The sequence below is a fragment of the Cetorhinus maximus genome, chromosome 6, assembly GCF_964194155.1.
Source record: "Cetorhinus maximus chromosome 6, sCetMax3.hap1.1, whole genome shotgun sequence".
NCBI classification, from domain to species: Eukaryota; Metazoa; Chordata; class Chondrichthyes; order Lamniformes; family Cetorhinidae; genus Cetorhinus; species Cetorhinus maximus.
This window is the reverse complement of record NC_135884.1, coordinates 28,784,845-28,806,559: the sequence shown is the minus strand read 5'-3', so window position 1 is coordinate 28,806,559 and position 21,715 is coordinate 28,784,845. Positions and strand designations below refer to the sequence as shown.

Below are 21,715 nucleotides of genomic sequence, written 5' to 3'. Positions count from 1 at the left end.
TTGAGGCTCAGCAGTCCCACTGGCAAAGTTGGGTGCTGCTGATGCAGGCCAGGGGCAGGGGGGCTCGACATGGAGGAACCCACACTGGCCTACATATCCATGAATAAATGGCCGACAAATGGAAAGGTAATTGAATTGGAGAGGTGTGGAAACCCCTTCAGCAGCAATGTGTGGCCTGCGGCTCCAATGGCCCTCCTGCCAGCTGCAGGCCTCTGTGGAACCCATGGCCTCAGTAAGCTGTCATGGCTCCCCTTTTGTTCCCAGCACTCCCTGCCTCCAAGCCCAAAGCCACAGGGCAGCCATTGACCATCTGTTGACCAATTCTCCAGCTATACGAGTCTATTACTCTCAACTACATGAAATGTCCCAATATGAGCAAATACTTTTCATCTAATGAAGTATGATTGACCTGAAGTGTTTAACTCTGTTTCTGTCTCCACAGATGCTGCCTGATCTGCTGTGTATTTCCAGCATTTTTTTAAATTCCAGATCTCCAGCATTTGCCGTATTTTGCTTTTGAACTACTTTTCCTATTTAATGTACAATTGTACATTAATTTAAAAAAAATTATTCTGAAGTTTGTGCATATTTTTGAACCATAATTCAGCAAAATTATTTCAAGTGTGAGTAAAATGTACTTCACCTGGCAGTGACTCAATTATAAGTAAAAACAGAAAATGCTGGAAATACCCAGCAGGAATTGCAGCACCTGCGGAGACAGAAACACATTTAACATCCCAGGTTGATAAATCTTTCATTAGTGAATCAATTATTTTGTTTGGTTATTTCATGTATTGATAACCCTTTGGTGCTGCTTAACTTCAGATGAAAGGGTAGAGATTATAGAGGAGCAATCATGCCCATGACTCAACTGCTTGTTGACTGCAAAATTGCGTCAATCAGCTAAAAACTCTTGACCAGTTTTGCTTTTCCCTTACTCCTAAACTTCTGGATCTTTGTTGGCTTTCAAATCAGTAGATGTGAATCCACCCAAGTGAGTTCTTGCCCTAATTCGCCATTATTCCATCCTGACACTGTATCAACTTGCCATTCAAAAGAAGGCCATGAAGGATGTAAATGCATTAGAAGCAGTTCAGAGAAGGTTTACTAGGCTAATACCAGGAATGGGTGGGTTGTCTTATGAGGAAAGGTTGGACAGATTAGGCTTGTGTCCACTGGAGTTTAGAAGAGTAAGAGGTGACTTGATCGAAACCTTTAAGATCCTGAGGGGTACTGACAGTGGATGTGGAGAGGATGTTTCCTCTTATGGGAGAATCTAGAACTAGGAGTCATGGTTTAAAAATAAGGAGTCTCTCATTTAAGACAGAGATGATGAGAATTTTTTTCTCTCTCAGAGGGTCGTGAGTCTTTGGAACTCTCTTCCTCAAATGGCTGTGGAAGCAGAGTCTTTGAAGATTTTTAAGGCAGCGCTAGATAGATTCTTGATTAACATGGGGTGAAACGTTATTGGGGGTAGGCGGGAGGTTAGAATCAGAGCAGCCATGATCTTATTGAATGGCAGAGCAGGCTTGAAGGGCCGAGTGGCCTACTCATGCTCCTAGTTCATATATTCGTATGAGTCAAGCCTTAAACTATGCTATGCTTACCCAATATCCACACACATACTTTCTGCAGAGTTCACTGACTATTAATGAGCAGCAGGACAGACACAAAGAAAGCATACAAAGGTGCTCACCAGAGCAGGAGGAAGGTGAAATTTAACCTGAACAAAAAATACAAGCAAATATACACAGAGGTAAGAATGTAAAATGGGGAAAAGGAGCAAAATGAAACTTAAAAGGTACAATGCAGAGGAAGAAACAAATTGAGGACTAAATCCAAACAAAACCCTCAAAACATGATGATAAGAGCAGAAGAAGAGATCAGGGAATCCAGAGACTTATGGTTGCATTTCAGAGATATGTAAAGGGTGCATGGTTACACACAACGAGCATGATAAAAAAGCACAGCTATATTTTAGAGAACAAATGTAGCAACATTGCTCTGAAAAAAAACCATTTTGTCCCATTTCCAAAAGGGCTTAAATTTCTAAAATACAACATTTCAAATGTTTTATATTATAGAACAGTTTTAAAAGCATGCAAGTTGTGCAATTGCACTTTAAGCAGGCATGCCCCAGGTGTGCTCTGTGTTAAATAGAAACAATCCATTCTTATTCTTTTAATCTTGTAGCAACAATCTGGTGTTAGGTTTACCTGTTACTACTGAAATGGCCCATATTTTGGTCGGTTGATCGAATTATTAAATAATCATTTCTGGTCTATTTCATAACTGCTTTTGTATTTCTAAGCTCTAATTTCAAAATAATTTATCTGCTTATTAAGGTGCATTTGCTTCTCTTTATAATTTTTAACATTTGCAATAAAACAATTACATTTTTTGCTGAATTTAGATGTGCCACCTATTCCAGATATGCACAATATTGTTCATCAATTGTATTGATAGAAATTGTAGAAGGCTGTATTTTATAAAACTGTAACGCCTTAAATATACTTCAAATACTGACACAGGACACCAATGGAAAATATTTAAATAGTAAGGCAGCTTTGTTCCAAGCAGTCACATGTTAAGAGAGCCATTTTATGAGGAGGCCTGCCTTCTAAAAGCTCTCTTCTTAACATTGTAACTGTGCCAGTGATGCATGTGATCTCCAGTTTCCTTTGTAGTTCAGGCTGTCGTTCATTATGAGCTGGAAAATGTGGAATAAAGCAAATGGGAGTTCCCAATTAGAATGATTAATTCCAACACAACATTGTTCAAAATGGACATCCTGTTACAGATTTCTTCTTTACATTAAGAACAGCCCAGCAAATGTTAATCATAAGGAATTCCTTTCACAATCAGAAATAGCAGATTGGCAATTCATAAAATGCTATTTCTGGATCTTGTCTTAAGCTGATTGGAAATAAGATGTGTTTTAGCAGTTGTGGTTTGGCCAAGTCCGGTATGGCAAGAACAGCATCCTGGGTAGAATTTTACAGGCCCATCACGGCAGGGAAGGGGCCATGAAATGTGGCGAGCCATTCAAAACTCCACTGACTTTGGGGGAATGTAAAATACCATCAACGTAAAATTCCACCCCTTGTGTTAGCAGAATTTATTTCCTGGAGAACAAGGAGGAAAAAAAAATGATTCCAACCACTATCAGTCAGTGACACTGGAGATGGTGCTTGTATTAGTGGGGAGTGACTAGGGTTGAGGCTTGGAGGTCATGACTTTAGTGACTTTTTAAAATGGGCCTTGCATAACACAAAGCTGATTGCAGTAATGCAGGCATGCAAGGTCCTCAAAATCCTGTAAATTTCTACCTGACAGCATTATCACATGGGCTGTAGCAGGCTCCACCATCTGAGCGCAAGTGGACTTGGACAATAAATGCTGACCCTGCTAGCAAATGTCTCATTCTGATAATAAAACAAAACTCCAGTATGTGAGTACTTAGTCTAGTCTAGCACTGATGGAATGCTGCAATTTTTGTACACTTCTCTTTCTCTTTGTATCTTCAAAGTCCTCCGTTAAAATGTAACTTTTACCCACGCCTTTCATTCTCTCCCTTACACCCACCCCAAAATTCCTTCATTTCCTGTTTGGTGTCCAGCTCTTTTGTCGAACTGAAATCTCATGGGGCTGGATTTTTACCTTGCCGGGCGGGGGGTAGGCCCGCGAGCGGCCACGAAACCAACCACCGCCCGCGATCGGGCCCCAACCACGATTTCACGCTGGCTGGCCAATCGACGAGCAGCCAGAATGAATCGCGCATTGCAGCGCTGCCGGGGTGGGGGCGGGAGGAGGGCGAGCACAGAAATCTGCGGGTGTGCGCACTGTAAGCTCCCTGAAGGCACAGAGCTGCCTCAGGGAGCTGAAGATTTAAAACATTACAAATAAAGGTTTCAAAAATAAGGTAAACATGTCCCCTCGTGACTCTGTCACATGAGAAGGGACGTGTTGTAAATGGGATTTGAACATTTTTATTTTACTTTTAATTCCTGTTGGAAACCTCATCCCGCCCGTGGATGAGGTTTCACAAAACAATCCAAAGGCCGCCCGGCCGATTCACCTGCCCGTCCACCGTAAAGTTGGGCGGGCAGTGCCAGAGTGCATTTAATTATTTCTTTAACGGCCTTAATAGGGCTGTTAATTGTCAGCGGGCGCGCTGCTGACTCCCGCACGTGCCCACCGACTGAAATATCACACAAGTGCGGGGACGCTTGCCCAACGTCATTGTGCATCCTTTTACGCTTGAGCATTTCGGGCGCACGCCCACGCGCCAAGCGCAAAATTCTGGCCATGAAGCACTTCACTTAAAATACTGGAGCACAAACAATATGCTGATAATTCATATTATGCCTGAAATGAAACAGCTGATTATATGATTAAGCCTCAGTATGAAAAATGGTGAACATGCAACAAACTTTCAAATCTTAATTGATGAGGTTTCCATTGGGAACATTCACTTATCATTTTGGTGGAGTTAACAGGTTTGATGAAGTTGGAATTAATGCCAAGACCCACACTGATGTTGATTTGGTTGTTTTTATTCTGAAGATATATTATTGGCAAAACTTTGTCTTTAAATAATTTGACAGATGCCAATATAATTGAAGGATCTCTGCCTTTTTAAACAGTCCAGTAAACAGGGATTATTTTCATGTCACGTACTTCATCCTTCTGAATGTGTTTTGGTGTGGTGGGCTGCTTTCTGAATCTTTACTGTAAGATCAGAACGGTTATGGGTGTTTTTATTCCACGTGGTTAGGAACCAACATTCTTTTTTATGCCAACTGTAGAAAGATGTAGAACCAGGCCGTTATCCTGCATCTTCAGCATAACACAGTATTAGTGTAACTTCTTCAAGCAGAAGCACTATTTATGGAATTTGATCTTTTGCCCTGAAAAGAGGTGATCATGAGGTTTACTGTAAAGTAGCTGATCTCAAACAAAGGGAGGGTCTGGCTGATTCTAGATACAGAAATGTTGAGGGTAAACCTTACAAATAAATCATGCGTCGAAAGCTTCCTCAATTTTGAATGATCTGAAATTAATATATCTATTGCCATAAACTGAGATATTTCAGCTACTTTGAACAATGCAGCAAAGCACACCAACTGTATTATTAATGTTGGCTACAATTAAACAATATTCCAGAGTACCTATCCATCCTTATGACCTCACTACCTAGGCCTGTCTTCTAAAGATGAGTCGAGCCATGGTGTTCCACACCATACGTGATTATCTCCAGATATGACTATTGTTTTAATTATAAGTTTTATAGGATTATTATATACTGAGATTGTGGCTTTAAATTAAGGATGATTGCGGAGTGGGGGTGGGGGGGGGGGAGGGGTCATGTGACCTGTTCTGAAGTCTGCCTGACAGCTACCACAGCCTGATGCGGGAGGGAGATGGTCTCTAGTCTAAGAGACACATCCTGCAGCCATTTAAGGATTCCGGGAGACTTGACCTGGCATGGCCGGGGGAAGAAGAATCATTGGAACAGGCTTTACTGTGGGTGGCGGATATAAGGCTGAAAACTGAGTTAGGTGCCTTGGGCGGTCACTCAAAGTTGCTACTTAGCAAAATGGGGATACAGGAACCCATTGGAAGCTGGAAGTGGTGGACTGCTTGCTATAAATGACTAATTCCATGAGGCATGCAATGTGTGATAAGTATAAAAGTGGAACATTCCTCTGTAGTTTAAAGTATAGGTTGCCTACAAAATTAGTGCTTTTAGTTATTTGTTACAGTAAAAGTAAAATTTTGTGTCATTCTTTCAGCTACTAACTAGAAGTTCGGATCTCTTTTTCAAAGTTATTGGTCTTTACAGTGATCATAAAACTGATCCCGAAACCACCAATCCTGATTGAAAATGGACATTTATCCAGGTCCTTTTTGAAGGAATTTAGTGAGTGTCAACTATCTTTATGGCGAGTTTACATGGATTGTCTGTTATTCCATTTTCTGATACAAACTACAGGTCTATGTAAAGGAAATCTATAATGTGTTCTCTAACGTTATGGCCTAAAGATAAATTTATATTTAAAGATTAAGATATTTTTGTAACCGGACATGCAATTCATTTTGTCCAAAGATATTACATTTTGAATGAGATACTTTTGGTTATGTCTTAATGAATGTGAATTGTTTTTCAAAGGATGCCTGGATAGGCACTGTCAATTGAGATATGCAATCTTCAAATATTAAGTCAAAAAACAGATGCTAAAAATATGCATTATTATAATCAAACAGTTTTAATGGATCAAGTTGAAAGTTGATGTTGACTGCACAAATATGGGGCAGACTTAGGGCAGGGCAGGGCAGAGGTGGGAAGGTACAGGGTCCCAAACTGGCACTCACCCACCCAAGTAAATGGCTCCCACCTCCAAACTCATCTCAGGAGAGGGCATTAAATTCCACCCATGGATTTGACTGTCTATTGTACAGAGGTTTGCTATCAAGGCAATTAGGCAAGATTTTGTTGTAGCCGGGCAGCTAATCCCATGTCATTTTTTTACGTTTGCCCTTCCACCAATTTGCCCATAAGGTTGTTGAAAGTGCAATTAATTATGGCACAACGAAGGAAACGGGCAGCCTAGAGTACAGCAATCAACAGGGTTCTTCCTTAGCCAGTGAGACTGAAGGATTGGAAAAGAAACAGTAGAAGGACTGAGAAAGTGGGGGTAAATTGGTATTAGATTAGGTACTGTAAACAAAAAAAGAGAAATAGAAGGGAAGAAGGATTAGATTAAGAGAGGCAGCCACGTGTTCAGCTCCCTAATCTGTTTATTCCTGTGCCAGAGATTATCTGGTAATTGCTTTAACTTTGTACATCCAGACGGATACCAACTATTTCTATAGGCTCTATATTCAACATGAAAGTGGGCTGGATGGTGGACCTACCTTATTTTACATGTTGCTAAAGGTGCTGTGGAACCGCTTGGGGAGATTGAGGCCGCTGTACTCCAAATGCTGTGATGAAAATATTCACAATGACGATTATGAAAACTAGGCCTGTGGCAATGTTGTTGAGAATATCGAGCTTGGTGTGCTTCCTGGGGTCATTCAGATTATACTTGACTGAAAGGGAGAGTAAGAACTATAATTGAGTAATTGCAATTGAAAAACTCAACATTCATCATTAAATAATAACGGCTAGACAAAAACATCAAACCTTACAAATGCCATTACCATACTTTATGATCATCAAGTGCCTCCCATGCAATTTTCAAATTGCAATTCAAATTATGGCATTAAATCTGAACACTAAGAGCCGAGTTGACACTTCAAGACTGACTGGATTACAGTGTTGACAAAGACTGCTCACAGACATAAAACTACTAGGGGCTTTCCACTGCATATTTATTTTAAGAGACAGTTTTGTTTTGTCATGTTGTAAGCATTTCCTGTGATCGAAAGTCTAGTTGCAATAACTGTATGGTGCCAAAATAAAATGAAAGCCTTCAAAATGCACATTTGACTTAATACCAACACAGAAAGAGCTTCTAATCAATCAGAGCTACCTGTCCTTGATTGCATTACTACCTTTCAGAGGTATTACAAGAAAAAGATGGGAAAATATAATGTTCACATGCACCCTAGGCACATGCGTAGTTCCTTTACCAGGAACTGGCCAGAAACTGAACTGGACTAGCCATATAAATACTGTGGCTACAAGAGCAGGTCAGAGGCTAGGAATTGTGCGACGAGTAACTCACCTCCTGACTCCCCAAATCCTGTCCACCACCTACAAGGCACAAGTCAGGAGTGCGATGGAATACACTCCACTTGCCTGGATGACTCCAACACCACTCAAGAAGTTTGACACCATCCAGGACAAAGCAGCCCATTTGATTGGCATCCCACTCACAATCATTTACTCCCTCCACTACCAACACACAGTGGCAGCAGTGAGCACCATCTACAAGGTGCATTGCAGGAACTCACTCAGACTCTGCAGACAGCACCTTCCAAACCCATGACCGCTGCCATTTCGAAGGACAAGGGCAGCTGACACATGGGATCATCACCCAGAAGTTCCCCTCCAAACCACTTACCATCCTGACTTGGAAATACATTGCCACTCCTTCACTGTCACCAGGTCAAAATCCTGGAATTCCCTCCCTAACAGCACTGTGGATGTACTTACACCACAGGGACTGCAGTGGTTTAAGAAGGCAGCTCACCACCACCTTCAAGGGCAATTAGGGATAGGCAATAAATACTGGCTCAGCCAGTGATGCCCACATCCCATGAATGAATAAAAAAAAACACCCAAAATGTCTGAAACAAAAATAGAAAATGTCTGTGCTGGTTCAACTGGTTAGGGGACCACTCCACAGTGTTGGTGCTACACCAATAACGCTCTGCTGTTGTGTTCAGTCTGCTACGAGGCCACAGTAAATTTTAATGCTAATGAAGTAAACAAAATACCACAGTTCCAGAGATTAGAACTAGGAGCCAAACACAAGGCTTCGCTTTATTCCTGATCTCAGCTGTGGTCTGGGGAGTCACTGAGTGGGTGTTGTTTTCAGGGACAACAGCAATGCAGACAACAGCCTGCTCAAATCTGTTCTGGGCCAATAGGCTCAATGGTCAGAAATGAAGGTCTGTCACATCACTATGTGATCAATACTGTGTGTGTTGCTCCTCAGTATGAAAAATAATCACATGACATTAATTGTCAAATGATGTGATCAAACCTCACAGGAGTTATGCTCATTCCTATGCCCAATGCCCTGATTAAACTTGTAAATTCACCACAGAAAAGGGAGCCAATAACAGCAAAACACAAACTAGTGCTGGAAACACGCAACACTGGATCAGGTAAATGTGATAGAGAAATAGTAATGTCGAGCTACCGTACTGCTTTTGCTTAAAGACTGTCCTGTTCTCAGTAAGAAATTAACTGATAGAGAGATTATATACATAATTTATAAAATACCAGGGAAGGAGTTTAAAGGTTTAACTATCGTAACTTACAAATAGTTTTAACAGCATGACGTTTTTTTAGGCTGAAGCTCCTTGGAACAGAGTTTGACCCTTCATAGTTAAGTCCTGCTTTTAGGTCCAAAAGGTGGTTGGGCTAATTTCATAAGGTGAAGTGGACTTTATATCTCAATACGGTCATTCAAGTTGCAAACGATTGATGGCTCACTGTTAAAATTCCAACTGAATATGGGCAAGCTTCCCCCAGAATAGCAGGTTTGAGCAGGCTTACATTGCGTTGCTGTTATCGCTGAAAATAACACCCACTCAGTGACTCCCCAAACCACAGCTGAGATCAGGAATAAAGCGATGCCTTGTGTTTGGCTCCGAGTTCAAACCTCTTGAACTGTGGTATTTGTTTACTTCATTAGCAATAAATTTACTGTGGCCTCGTAGCAGACTGAACACAACGGTAGAGCCTTATTGATGTAGCACCAACACTGTGGAGTGGTTCCCTAATCAGATTGAAACCATGCAGACATTATGGTATAGGAAATGATATAGGTGCAAGTGAACATTATGGGCTGTAACTTCCGATTAGAGTTGGAAAGTGCTGGCCCACAGGAATTAGAAGAAATAAATACCTACTTACCTGCCTTTGAAAATTACACTGACAATTCAGGTTTGGCGGAGCTGCTTGGGGCCTGCATCGAAAGTCCCCTCGCAGGCCCCAGCCAAGTGTAGCTCCAGTGAATTCAAGGATGCCATTCCCCCTATTTAATGGTTCCATGCTGCCGTAAAGCAGGTAAGATAAAAGAGCCAGGAAAATTGACAGGCCAGGGGAATGTAAGTGTCTAAGGTAATTGGGTAGGATTTGAGTGGCGGGGTGGGGTATCCGGGAACAGTCTTGGGGGGGTGGGGGTGTGGGTCAGAGGTCCGGCAGAAGTCTGGGGGGGTGGGGGTGTTGGAGGTCAGGGAGGTGGGGGTTGTTGTAGGTCGGGAATTTGGAGGTCAGGGGGATTGGGGTTTGGATGTCAGAGGGGTTGGGGGTGTTGGAGATCGGGGGAGTCCCGTGGGGTCGTTCTGGGTCTTTACAATAGTTACTCAGAAGTTAGAAGTGGTTTCAATTCTTCTAACTTTTTCCAGGTACCGATAGGTAAACCCTGGCGGATCATCCGAGGTTTGTGAGTTAAGCTGCATTTTCAGATGGTCCCCAGTAAGTGTCCAGAGAAAGTGTGCACTTCTGGGCAATCGCCGTGCAAACCTTTACCTGGGAACTTCCCAGAGAGATTTCCGAGTACATCTTTGGAGTACCCCCCAAATCTGACTCTGGGGAGCTCAGAAGTTACAGGCCTATATTTTCCCATGTTTTTCTTATAATACAGCAAGTGCTTGAGTATAGTGCGGGCTGTGGGTGTGCTGGTGGTGTTCCTGTTTCTATAAGTGCTAATTCATCCATATTGGCAAGTCTTTGCTTTCAGATGGTTTGGAATAGAGTAATTCTGCCTTTCATACTGACAAAATTCACAATACAGCGCTTCATATTTCCAAACAGCAATCAATTTAATGTTTTTTAAAAACTTTTTTTAACTCCACCATGCAACCACCATCAATTAAAACTGCAATTATTCAGCTCCCACTCCAACAGAATTAAGGTTTCTCCTGATGGCTGAGTGAGTGATGGGCTACAGGCTCTGCAGCCCACAAAATGCCAAGTTTAATTCCTAGTTGATATCAGCTAGGGTCCAGTGAATAGCCTCAGCACACATGGGTTGGAAAGGAAAACAACTCAGGCAGGATTCCCGCTCCGAATTACCAAGAAAGATGTTGGTGGAGGAGAATGTGGACTGATCAGGGCATGGCTCTTGATGATGCCCTCAGTGTTCAAATTGCTTGCCAGTTGCTCACATCACAGTCACTTGGATCATTTTTGTATCCTTGTGCTCTCTGCTTGAAGAATGTTATAAGTGGAAGGATTCACTGACTGCCAACCTACGACTTGAATGCCTCTTCTATGGTCGTAACCATCTTCTCAGACCCGGTGATAGAGCGGTTAGTCCTGCACCGCAGAAAGGTTTTATGGGCTCCCACAACCCATACAATGGGTGGGAGTGGGGAGGGAGGGCAACCGCACCAGCATTCCTCTCAATGTCAACGCAGGATTCAGAGCCAGAGCTGTGCGCTCCACTTGCCAGCCATCGTCAGGAGTGGAGTTTGAAGCCTTTACCTTCTGACTGAGAAGCAGCAATATTACTGCTAAGGTAAAGCTCAGATGATGTGGCAGAAGGCGGCCACTACCTGTAGAACTTTGCCCCAGTAAGGGAAAGAAGAAAAATTGAGAGGGGTTGAAAATTTGGGTCTCATTGGCTCCTAGAATGCATTAGAATTTCACAGCATAGCAATGAAAATGTTTTTTCATCAAAAACATGCAAATTTATACAAAGTTGTAATCAAATAAATGTTCAATTGGAAATTCTTTGTAAAAATGCTGTGTCCCTTATTTTTCAAAGATTTTAAAAGCATTTATTTCACAAATTTTCCTTCTGCAAATTCTCTTGCACTATTATCCCATACTGTAAACTGATACACTAGGAACATATATGGAGTACTAATAACAGACAATTGGACCTTTCATTCAAAATGCAATCATCTTAATGTGACTCAGCATTTAACTCACCAATGAATATCAATAAGATGCCCACTATTATCTGAAATATGAGTGATATGCTAATGAGAATGATGAGTGGCACATAGTAGCTGAAGGAAGACCCTTGATCAACCACTGCTTTGAGCTGGGAAGCATTGGCCATCAGCAAGGCAACATCCAGCATGCTTTCTGCGGCACTCTTCTTGTTGGCATAGTGATTAAAGTTGATGGACTGTCTTCGTCCCCTGCGCAGATTCTGTTGTGTGAAAAACATGTTGAGAACAAAGTTAGGTTTTGTAGAACAGGTAAAACGTTAAACTTTATGCTGTTTGACTGTAATTCTCAAAAGTCTGACTAGTTCTTTATTACGAGCGTAGCCTGGTAAAGCTTTTCTCTACAGAACATTCTTCAACACAGTGGTTAGAATGTGGGCAATGGACACTGAGGGCTCCTTACATTTTAAGTTATAAATGATTTGCTAAAGCAATTCTTATTAGTCTGAATCGACAAATTGCACATATCAGTAAGACAGTAACAACAACAACAACTGGCATTTATATAGCGCCTTTAAAGTAGTAAAATGCCCAAAGGTGCTTCACAGAACATCAAACAGAATTTGACACCTGTATACATCCACAAATATTCTAGAGGCCAGAGTTTTGACATCGGCATGCAGGGCGGGCCCGACATGCTGACGTGTAAAATGACGCGCGGTGACATTGGGGGTGCGTCCCGGCGTCATTTAGATATTATGTTTGGCGGGTGTGCGCCGGAGGCGGCTGCGCGCCCACCGAACTGTCAACGGCCTATTAAGGCCATTAAGAAAACAATTAAAGTTGTTAGCAACGCCGCCCATCCAACCTTAAGGTCGGCGGGCAGGCGAAGAGCCCAAGCAACCACTGCGATTTTCAGGAAAATTCATCCACGGGCAGGATGAGGTTTCCTGAAGGTTTTATAAAATTATTAATTAATGACAGGACATGTTTAAATAATTTTTAACTTAATGATATAAAAACCTTTTATTATGAACTTAATCTCCCTGAGGCGCGGAGCTGCCTCAGGGAGATTTCTGCGCTCTTTCGCGTGGGCCCCGACTCTCCCTCCTCCCCCCGCACAGGTAGCGCTGAGCACTACCAGCTGTGCGTCATGCTGGGCGGGCCTTAATTGGTCCATCCATGTTAAATGGGGGCGCGCAGCTGATCGCGGGTGGCGATCGGCTCCACACCCGCCCACGGCTGCGACCGGCCCACCCAACATGCAGAACATTCTCCTCAGAAAACCTTACATCTGTGTACACTTCCTCTCAAAAATCTTAGGGCTGAATTTTCTGGTTCGCTTTTGCGGGGGGGGAGGGGGGGTTGCGGAGTGGAGCCACTCGCAATCGGGTCGACGCTGACATTTTACACGGGCGGGCCAATTAAGGCCAGCCCAGTGTACTTCACAACTCCCGTGCATAGCGGGAGTGGGTGGGTGGCGGCGGGTGTGCTCTGGTTGGGGTGGGCCGTGCGTGAAGAGAGTCCATGTGCAAATTGCACAAATCAATGCTCGTCTCTCATTTTCAGGAGAAGAATGCTCATAACGTGGCAGAGCGTGTGAGGACTGGTGGTGGCCAGGCGCAGATCACCATTCTTAGCCACTTGGAGGAGGAGGCCCTGGATCTGGAGAGGCGCCATGCACCCAAGTCCATTGGTGTCGGTGAGGCTGGGGTGCCACAGCCAGGTATTTATGCCCAACAGTGAGGTCAGCATTGTTCCCCCAACAGCCATTGCAGTGCTGAATGTTAATTGATTTAATTTTGCAACATGGTTTGACCATCATTTATGGAAGGATGAGCGCATAATGATCCAGGGGACAGGGATGCACATTGACATTGTCTCCATGTTAACTGATCCACTGTCCTTGTTCTTCCTTTCAGCATCAGTGGAGCAGGGCCGGGAGGAGGAGCAGCAGAGGCCCCCTCTCACACCTGAGGGGCCTGAAGTCTCACCAGCGTCACACCATTTCTGTGAGGCAGGCACCAGCGCAGATACTTGCACCCCGGTGGGAATTGGAACATTGGCTAGTGCCCTGGGGCACAGCGGTGAGGGCACTTCACAGTCGCTGAAGGAGCTGGCAGAGACAGAGTGCACATGGCACCAGCAGTCGGAGGACTGCAAGGGGTCAGGCACAAGCTCAGTCGATACCTGATGATGTGCCTCTGGAGTCGTCCGCGACGCAGCAGGGGCAGGAAATGCGACCGGGTGTGCGGGAGCATCTGGGGGAGATACATGAGGCTATGCTTGGCTTGGTCTCCGTGGTGGAGGAGTCTACGCGGACGATTGCCGAAGCAATGAGCCACATGTCCGAGCGCCCTGCGTCCTCCATGGAGAGAGTGGCTTTTCTCGTGGGGATGTGCTCTGACCACCAAGCCCTCACATCAGTATTGACCTCAGCCGGTCACTGCCAGTGTGGGAGAGGGTCTGGGCATCAGGTTTCCCAGCTCGGTGCCCAACCATCCACTGTGAGCAGGGAGCTCCGGCGCAGCAGCTGCCCGTCGTCTCCGTGGGCACCTCTCAGGGCGCTCCAGATGAGGGCGGCAGCTCCTCTGCCCCTCTCCCAGTGATCGTTGCATCCAGTGAGGCTGTGATGACTGGGAAGATGCCAGCTGTGGAACTGGCAGCTCCCTCCCAGGCGGGGCCAACGCAGGCTCCACAGGCCAGAGGACATCCACCAAGGTCATCGAGACCAACAGGACAGCAAAGTCAGCAGCTGTCTCAGATGCCACTCCAAGCAATGGGACGTAGCACCCGGAAACGTAAACATAAGGCACCTTAGGCACACCACGGGTTTTTCACTGGTGCTTTTGTGTTGGCCTGAGATGAGGTCCTTATGATTTGCTCTGATTTGTAACACTATTGTCTTTTTTTTTTGCATAAGTTTGTTTGCTTAGCATATTAAATTCAGATATGTCACCATGGCTGAGGGTGCCTCTTTTCTTCTGCATGTGTATGGTTTCCAAAACTGTAATAAGTGCTTTGTTGGACATTCAGCTTTATTAACAAGGCCCTTAGTGACTGTTCCTAACCTGGCAGATTTTGCACTTAGGTGTCGAGTATTGAGCCAACAGCCCAGGCTTGTCCTGATGGTCCATCTGTGCCGTGTGAGCTGAAGGTTTGTTGGATTAAAGCCTCCCGGGTGTCCCTGCCTCCCTGGAGTATGCCCGAGTCAGTGTCTATCCCGTCATCATTTCCCTGTGGGTGCTCACCCTCGGACTCACTGCTGGACTCATCGTGTGCAGCCCCAGCCACTGCGTCTACACCTTCATCGTCCACAGCGTCCCCCCTTTCCAGCGCAAGATTGTGGAGAGTGCAGCATGCAACCACTATCACTGCCTGGGTACCTTGCACAGACTTGTAGAATCAGCATCCTGTGATCACACACTATCAGCACGTTCATGGAGTGGAAGCCCTTCCTGTTGACGAAGGCACCGGGCTCACCTGCTGGTGCCTTGATGGCCATATGTGTACAGTCTATAGTACCCTGGACGTGGGGGAAGCCTGCAATGGCCGCAAAGCCTCTGGCTCACTGTACCAGACTTGCCTGGTCCCAACGGAAGTGGATGAAGGTCAATGCCCGTCTGAACAGAGCATCTGTAACCTGCTTGACACAAGTGTGGACAGCTGATTGGGAGACACCGCAAAGATCACCCACCGAGCCCTGGAAGGAGCCAGAGGCATAGAAGTTGAGGGCAGCTGTGACCCTTAGAGCCACTAGCATGGGGTGTCCACCCACACACAGTTAGGGGAGATCTCAGGCCCAATTATCTGACAGATATAGTTGACTGTCTCCCTCGAGAGACGGAGCCTCCTTTGGCACTGCACCTCAGACATATTGAGGTAGCTGCTTCGCTGCCTGTAAACCCTGGCAGCAGGATAGTGGCATCTTCTGCGGCCCCATCCGCCTTGGACTACCTCTTGGCCATGCACCCCTTGTGCCTGCGCCTGTCCTCCCAAAGGTGGCTCCCCTGGAGGCTGAATGTGCACTCCTGGTCTCCTCCCCCTTCTAGCCCTCCCTTCCTCCTCAGAGGAGCTGCCTCCAGTGGACAGATCAGCTCCCATTCCCAGGCTAAGGGAAGGCTTCCTGAAACTTGCATGCCCAGAAAAGATTCCTCACTGCAGTGTGCTGACCTGAAGGTTAAGAGTCCAGACAAAGCAGCTGGTATGTGTTTTGAAGTACTGCAGATCACACAGGCAAGTTTCAATCACTTTGAAAAATAAATATTTGACAGAGCACACTTGTGACCCCAGTGAGCCCTCTTATCCCACCCGTGGATGAGGTTTATACAGATGTTTCCTACCCACCTGCCCATTGCGCTGACCCGAAGATTGCACAGGTGCTGAAAAATCTGCGTTGATTGATGAGTCAAGGGCCTGAAGTGGCCCGTTAATAAATGGCAGGCGCGCATTGGACTTCATGGCGTGCCCGCCCAACGAAATATCGCGATGGCGCGCAGTGACATCGGGACGCTCGCCTGACATCATCACGCGTCATTTTAAGAACGGATGTGCAGGGCCCACCCCCGCATGCCAACGGGAAAATTCTGCCCTTAATTCCTATTGGCATAAATTCATGTCAATCCTCTCCATTATAATTCCACATTTATAATGGAAACTGCCTAATGCAAACTTGTCATAATGTAATTATATCCACCCACTGGTAGTGGTTCAGTGACACTTCAGCTTTGCTTCTCTCCTCCATCTATACTATGGAAAAACTGTTATGATCTAAAATTGCAATACTGATGGTAATTTGTCAAGCAATCAGATCCCACTACTCTGCTTCCCAAAGTGCCTAAAAATACACTAATCTAGAATCAAAATTAATACAAAAATAGATATACACTGTATGACTTTAAAATGGAGATGAAATTACACTTGTTCTCTGTAGTCCAATTATTCCCCACTCTAATTACCGCTTCATCTGAAGACTACAGTTGGTCTTCACTACCTGTGAGCAATGTCATAGGAAAGTGATTCGTATTGTCAGGATATTTCAGGATTTATAGAAGAATGGCTTAATCCCTTCATTTTTGTAAGACTAGGATATTTAGCTTTTGAACTGAAATGTTTCCAATTAATCTAAATTTTATAATTAAATTCTTTGTAGCTAGATGAAATGAGAACTTTATATTAACTTGCTTTTATTTTTGCTTTTTGGCATGTAAACCACACATAACTACATTGTTTCTTTATTTTTCTGTAACTGGGAAAGAATTATTTTAATTAATGTTACAATTACTAAAATTGCTTTGCTCTAATAGTACATGAAGTGTAACTTTTAAACATGGCTGCAGAAACTCTGTTGATTCATAAAAAGGAACAATTTAAATAATACTATTATAAGATGTGAAAGGTCATTGACCTGAAACGTTCACACTGTTTCTCCCTCCACAGATGCTGCCTGACCTGCTGAATATTTCTAGAATTTTCTATTTTTAATCAAGGATTTTTCTGTGTTTCTAATTTACTTAACCATGAGTTACTGTTGTGACTGGTTGACTACCCCTCTATTTAATAACATTTTGTTCAGCACTTCATTCTAAACTAAATATGGCAACATTTCTATTACCAAAACGTCAAATCAAATGCATCCAACATTTTTTTTGCCAAAATACAAATGTTGAATCAACAATCTTACTGAGTGCCTAACGGTCTCTTTGCACGCTTAGGCTCAAGAGATGTTGGAAATGCTCTTGGTAGAAGAACAAGTTTTTTTAGGAAATACTTTGTTTATAAGTCAAAAGAAAACAATGCTGGCGGGTTCTAGTCTGAGGTCAGGAAATATTGAGAATCATTTAGAGCACATTGTGTGATGATTGAAGGTTTGGCTATTTGAAACACTGCAGTGGAAATGCAGTTTATGCAAATATTTATATAGATCAGGTTAATATTTGGGCAATTTTGGCAGATTAACCCAATGTAATACTCTTGTTAAAATGTTCCTAACTATAGTTAAATGACTAATTTAAATGTTTATATTGACTGTTTTTGTTAAAACGTTCAGCATTTGAAAGTGTTTGCCAATAACTGGTTCAGAAATACCACAGTAGTTCTAGAAAGGGCCTGAAATTAAATACACTCTTCTCCATATTCTGAGATTCTTAAAATGCAGCATGTTGATGCATGGTCGTCTGTCACAATCTCTCACGTGCAGCTTGCATCTGTGCTTTTACCTAAGGGCAGGAAACTTGTTGACATTACATTTTAGACTTGATATTTATTAAGAAAAATTGTGAAACAAAGTTTTTTTGCAAACAAATTGCTTGGATTGTATATTGGTGTTCCTGATGTTTAAATCCCAAAGCAAAAAGGAAGTGTAGCCCACATTTGAACTGAAGAGTCCACATTTGCGACTCCTCAGGTAAGCAAACTGTGTCCATATGTAGCAAGGCTCCCCAAAGCCTGTCCACGATCTAGAAGGTACAAGTCAGGAGTGTGATGGGAAACTCTCCCCTTGCCTGGATGAGTGCAGCTCCAACAACAATCCAGAACAAAGCAACCCACTTGATCAGCATCCTATCCACCACCTTAAACATTCACTCCCTCCACCACTGATGCACATTGTGTACCACATATAGGATGCACTGCAACAGCTCAGCAAGCCTCCTTCAACAGAACCTTCCAAACCCTCTATCGCCTAGAAGGACAAGGGCAACAGACTCATGGGAACATCATCGCCTCCAAGTTCCCCTCCAAGCTACACATTATCTTGACTTGGAACTTATTCGCTGCTCCTTTACTATTGCTGGGTCAAAATCCTGGAACTCCCTTCCTAACAGCAATATGGGTATACCTACACCACATGGAGCAGTTCAAAAAGGTTGTTGACCACCACCTTCAAGAGATTCTCAATTAGGGATGGGAAATAAATGCTGACCTTCCCAGCAACACTCACATCCCACGAAAGATTAAAACAGAAGAGAAAACTAGAGGGAAGGAAACTACTCCCATTTTGATTGTAGGACCCCTAGAATGAAGACTGCGACTCTGTTTTCATTAGTGTTCCTCCCAATCCCAAAGAGTAACCATTCTGACTTATCTTTCCAGCCATGCTGTACAGTTTGGAACCTTGGGCTAACACTTGTTAAATGACACCAGTGTGATTTGCTGCCATTTTTTATGAAATGACTTTGACTCAGCAGGCTGATAAACAGCAGCAATCCTACCATGTTCAGTAATTAATGGTAAGAACCACTAAAACTAGGCCATATTTGTACCTTTGCAAAATGAATCAAACTAACTAAAATGTAAAAGGTGCAAACTGGTGGTGCGCAGATTTGGCTTGTATGGTACAGGGAAAAATCACATTTGAGATTATTTATTGTAGCACAGATACATTTCTTCTGTAATTATAATTCATCACCTCAACTGCTTCCTAGCACAACTGCTACCAATGACGGACATTGTGAACACCAACACTTCACTGGAGTATTGAATGTGCTCCCACCAGGTACAACCCAAGGGAAGGGATAAAACGTATAATGACTTACTGGATATTTTTCACTATTCAGATGGACAGTGTGAACATTTCTTATACGTACACATCACTGCTCTTTATTTAAATAATGATATTGCAAACCTTGGCCGGGATTTTCCGATCCCACTGCAATAGGAATTGTCGCGGGTGGGACAGAAAATTTGACAGACCAGTTAAAGGTCCGTTGGCTTCGGGCGGGGAATTTCCAGTCCTGATCCCAGTTTTATAGCTTAAACTTTCTGCCCCCACTTTAGCCTTGTGCTCACAACAAAAATCGCTTCAAAGTCTCTAAATCCTAATTAATTTGGCACATTCTATATATGTCATATTTTCTGGCTTCCATTGTGAAATTTGGTACAAGGACACATCTTCTACTTCAACTCTAGCTATTTTATGCAGAAATGTCCCTGTTTTGCATCTTCACTAGGCTTCCAAATGTGAATTGCTACAAAAATAGTAAAGTACAGCTATTCACCCCTCTTACTGAGCTTCTCCCTTAACAGTGTATGGTGACTCTCAGAGGATAGCGAATTTGCACAGCAGTTCCTCGCATTAAACCCTGTGCATTAGCAGAACTTGAGGATGCTCCATTCTAACTTGCATGAAGACACATTCACCTGAATTGAGGATTTATGCAATTTGTAAAAAAAAAATTGACTGCACCTTTCACTTTGTCAATGACATTCAGTAATACCCTCTCCTTAACCTTGAGCACTAGATGTCTCAAGTAGCCAAACAGAAATTCCACCAAGACTTGTGCCTCTTCAAAGCTCCCACATATTTCATTTGAAGTCCAAAATAAAAACCATACAAATAAGTATACTGCACAAACTGCCAAGCATTCAGGCCACTTGGTATGATGCATCCAAGTCCATGTCATTTTCTATACAAATAAATTTCTAATATTATTGGTTTTACAATTAAATGGCAGGTTATTGGAAGGAGTTCAACTTCCAGTTTGAACTTATTTCCACCCCACCAATTATTGGGCGGGAGTTTTCATGTCTTGGCCTGAGAAAGTAGGGACCATGTCATATAGTGGACAGTTAGTTTGGGCTAGACAGTCCCACTTTCCTAATGAAGCAAATAAGGTCGATGTGGAAAGGAAGAAGAAAAAGAAAGTCTAGGGACAGTAGCATGAAAATTCATGGGGAAGAGGACAAGTAGGAGTAAGAGAAGAAATACGAGTATGGGCTTAGAACAACCCCACTCCTCACTAATAAAGAATCACAGAATTTTAACGGCATAGAAGGAGGCCATTCAGCCCATTGTGTCTGCACCGGCTCTCCAAACGAGCATTATGACCTAGTGCCATTGCCCTGCCTTTTCCCCGTACTGTGCACGTTGTTTGAATAGAAATAATCATCTAATGCCCTCTTGAATGCCTCTATTAAACCAGCCTCCACCACACTTCCAGGCAGTTCATTCCAGACCTGAACCACTCGCTGTGTGACAAAGTTTTCTCACGTCATGTCTGCTTCTTTTGCAAATCACTTTAAAAATATACAAAATACACAATGTGGATTGTCGAACAAAATTTTGATGAAAGTGAAAACTGTTCTGGGTGACTGTTTCCTTCATGGAAATAGCAAAACTTGTGTGTTGAAACCTAGCTATGGAAAGACTGACACAAGTGGGAAGTCCTTATTGGTGACTGAGGTTACCTTATCCGGCCACAGGACAAACACAGAAGTTTATCCAAATTGTTGATTTAAATTTAACTTCAGGAATAACACCACCATAGCCACAAATAGAAACTGTTATTCCAGTGAAATGACAGCCAGCGTATTGCATGATGATACAGCAGCCTGTCCAGTAAATGACAGTAGTGAGTCTATGCTGACATTTTATCATGGACAGTCTTTAGTCAGGATTACTTTTGTTTTTTAAAATTCCTTAATCCTCACTCAAGAGTTAGAGACATTCCAAAATATCCCACAGCTCCGAAACCAACAGCACTAAATACGAATTAAATGCTTCTGGTCACAGAAGAAGAAAAAGTGTTCAGCTTTATTGATGCTTCCTCTTCTAGTTTATAAGACAACTGCACAAAATTAATTTCATGGATTATTTGACAGAAAAACTTCATGGGCAGAATTTTGCCCTTGGTGTGCGGGATCAGCTGGGGCGGTTGGGAAGCCGACTGCTGCCCGCGATCCACAGCACACTGCGATTTCATGCTGGCAGGCCTGCCCAGTGTGATATGCCAGCGGCAACGCTGAGTACTGCTTGTGTGGGCGGGGCGGGGGGAAGGAGTGTGAGCCGGCCCAGCATGAATCTCACACATGCGCGCAAAAGAGCGCTGAATAATCTGAGGCACGGAGCTGCCTCAGGGAGGAGAAGAAAATATTGAAAACATTATTAAACATTAGAAAAATGTAATAAAACATGTCCCTTCACGTGACTCTGTCACATGAGCAGGTACATGTTTTTAATTAAAAATTAAAGTTTTCATTTCATTGGTATTTGCTTTTGGAAACCTCATCCCTCCCATGGATGAGGTTTCCAAAAAAATGCAAAGGCCGCTTGGCCTTTTTGCCCGCCTGCCAACCGTTAGGTTGAACGGGCAATGAAAAGTTCAGGATAATTGATAATTTAATGGCCTTTTAA

General features: G+C 43.4%; 1 protein-coding gene across 1 annotated transcript in view; it reads right to left on the bottom strand.

Moving 5' to 3' along the window:
* Nucleotides 1–2,560: 2,560 nt before the first annotated feature.
* Nucleotides 2,561–21,715, bottom strand: part of LOC144681673 (ninjurin-1-like) — a 41,482-nt gene continuing 22,327 nt past the window's right edge. Inside the window, exons 2-4 of the mRNA XM_078543492.1 lie at nucleotides 11,621–11,846; nucleotides 6,919–7,095; nucleotides 2,561–2,710 (exon numbers count right to left, since the gene is read on the bottom strand). Coding sequence (XP_078399618.1) covers nucleotides 6,935–7,095; nucleotides 11,621–11,846 — 387 coding nt within the window. The 3' untranslated portion in view covers nucleotides 2,561–2,710; nucleotides 6,919–6,934. The remainder of the gene's footprint in view (nucleotides 2,711–6,918; nucleotides 7,096–11,620; nucleotides 11,847–21,715) is intronic.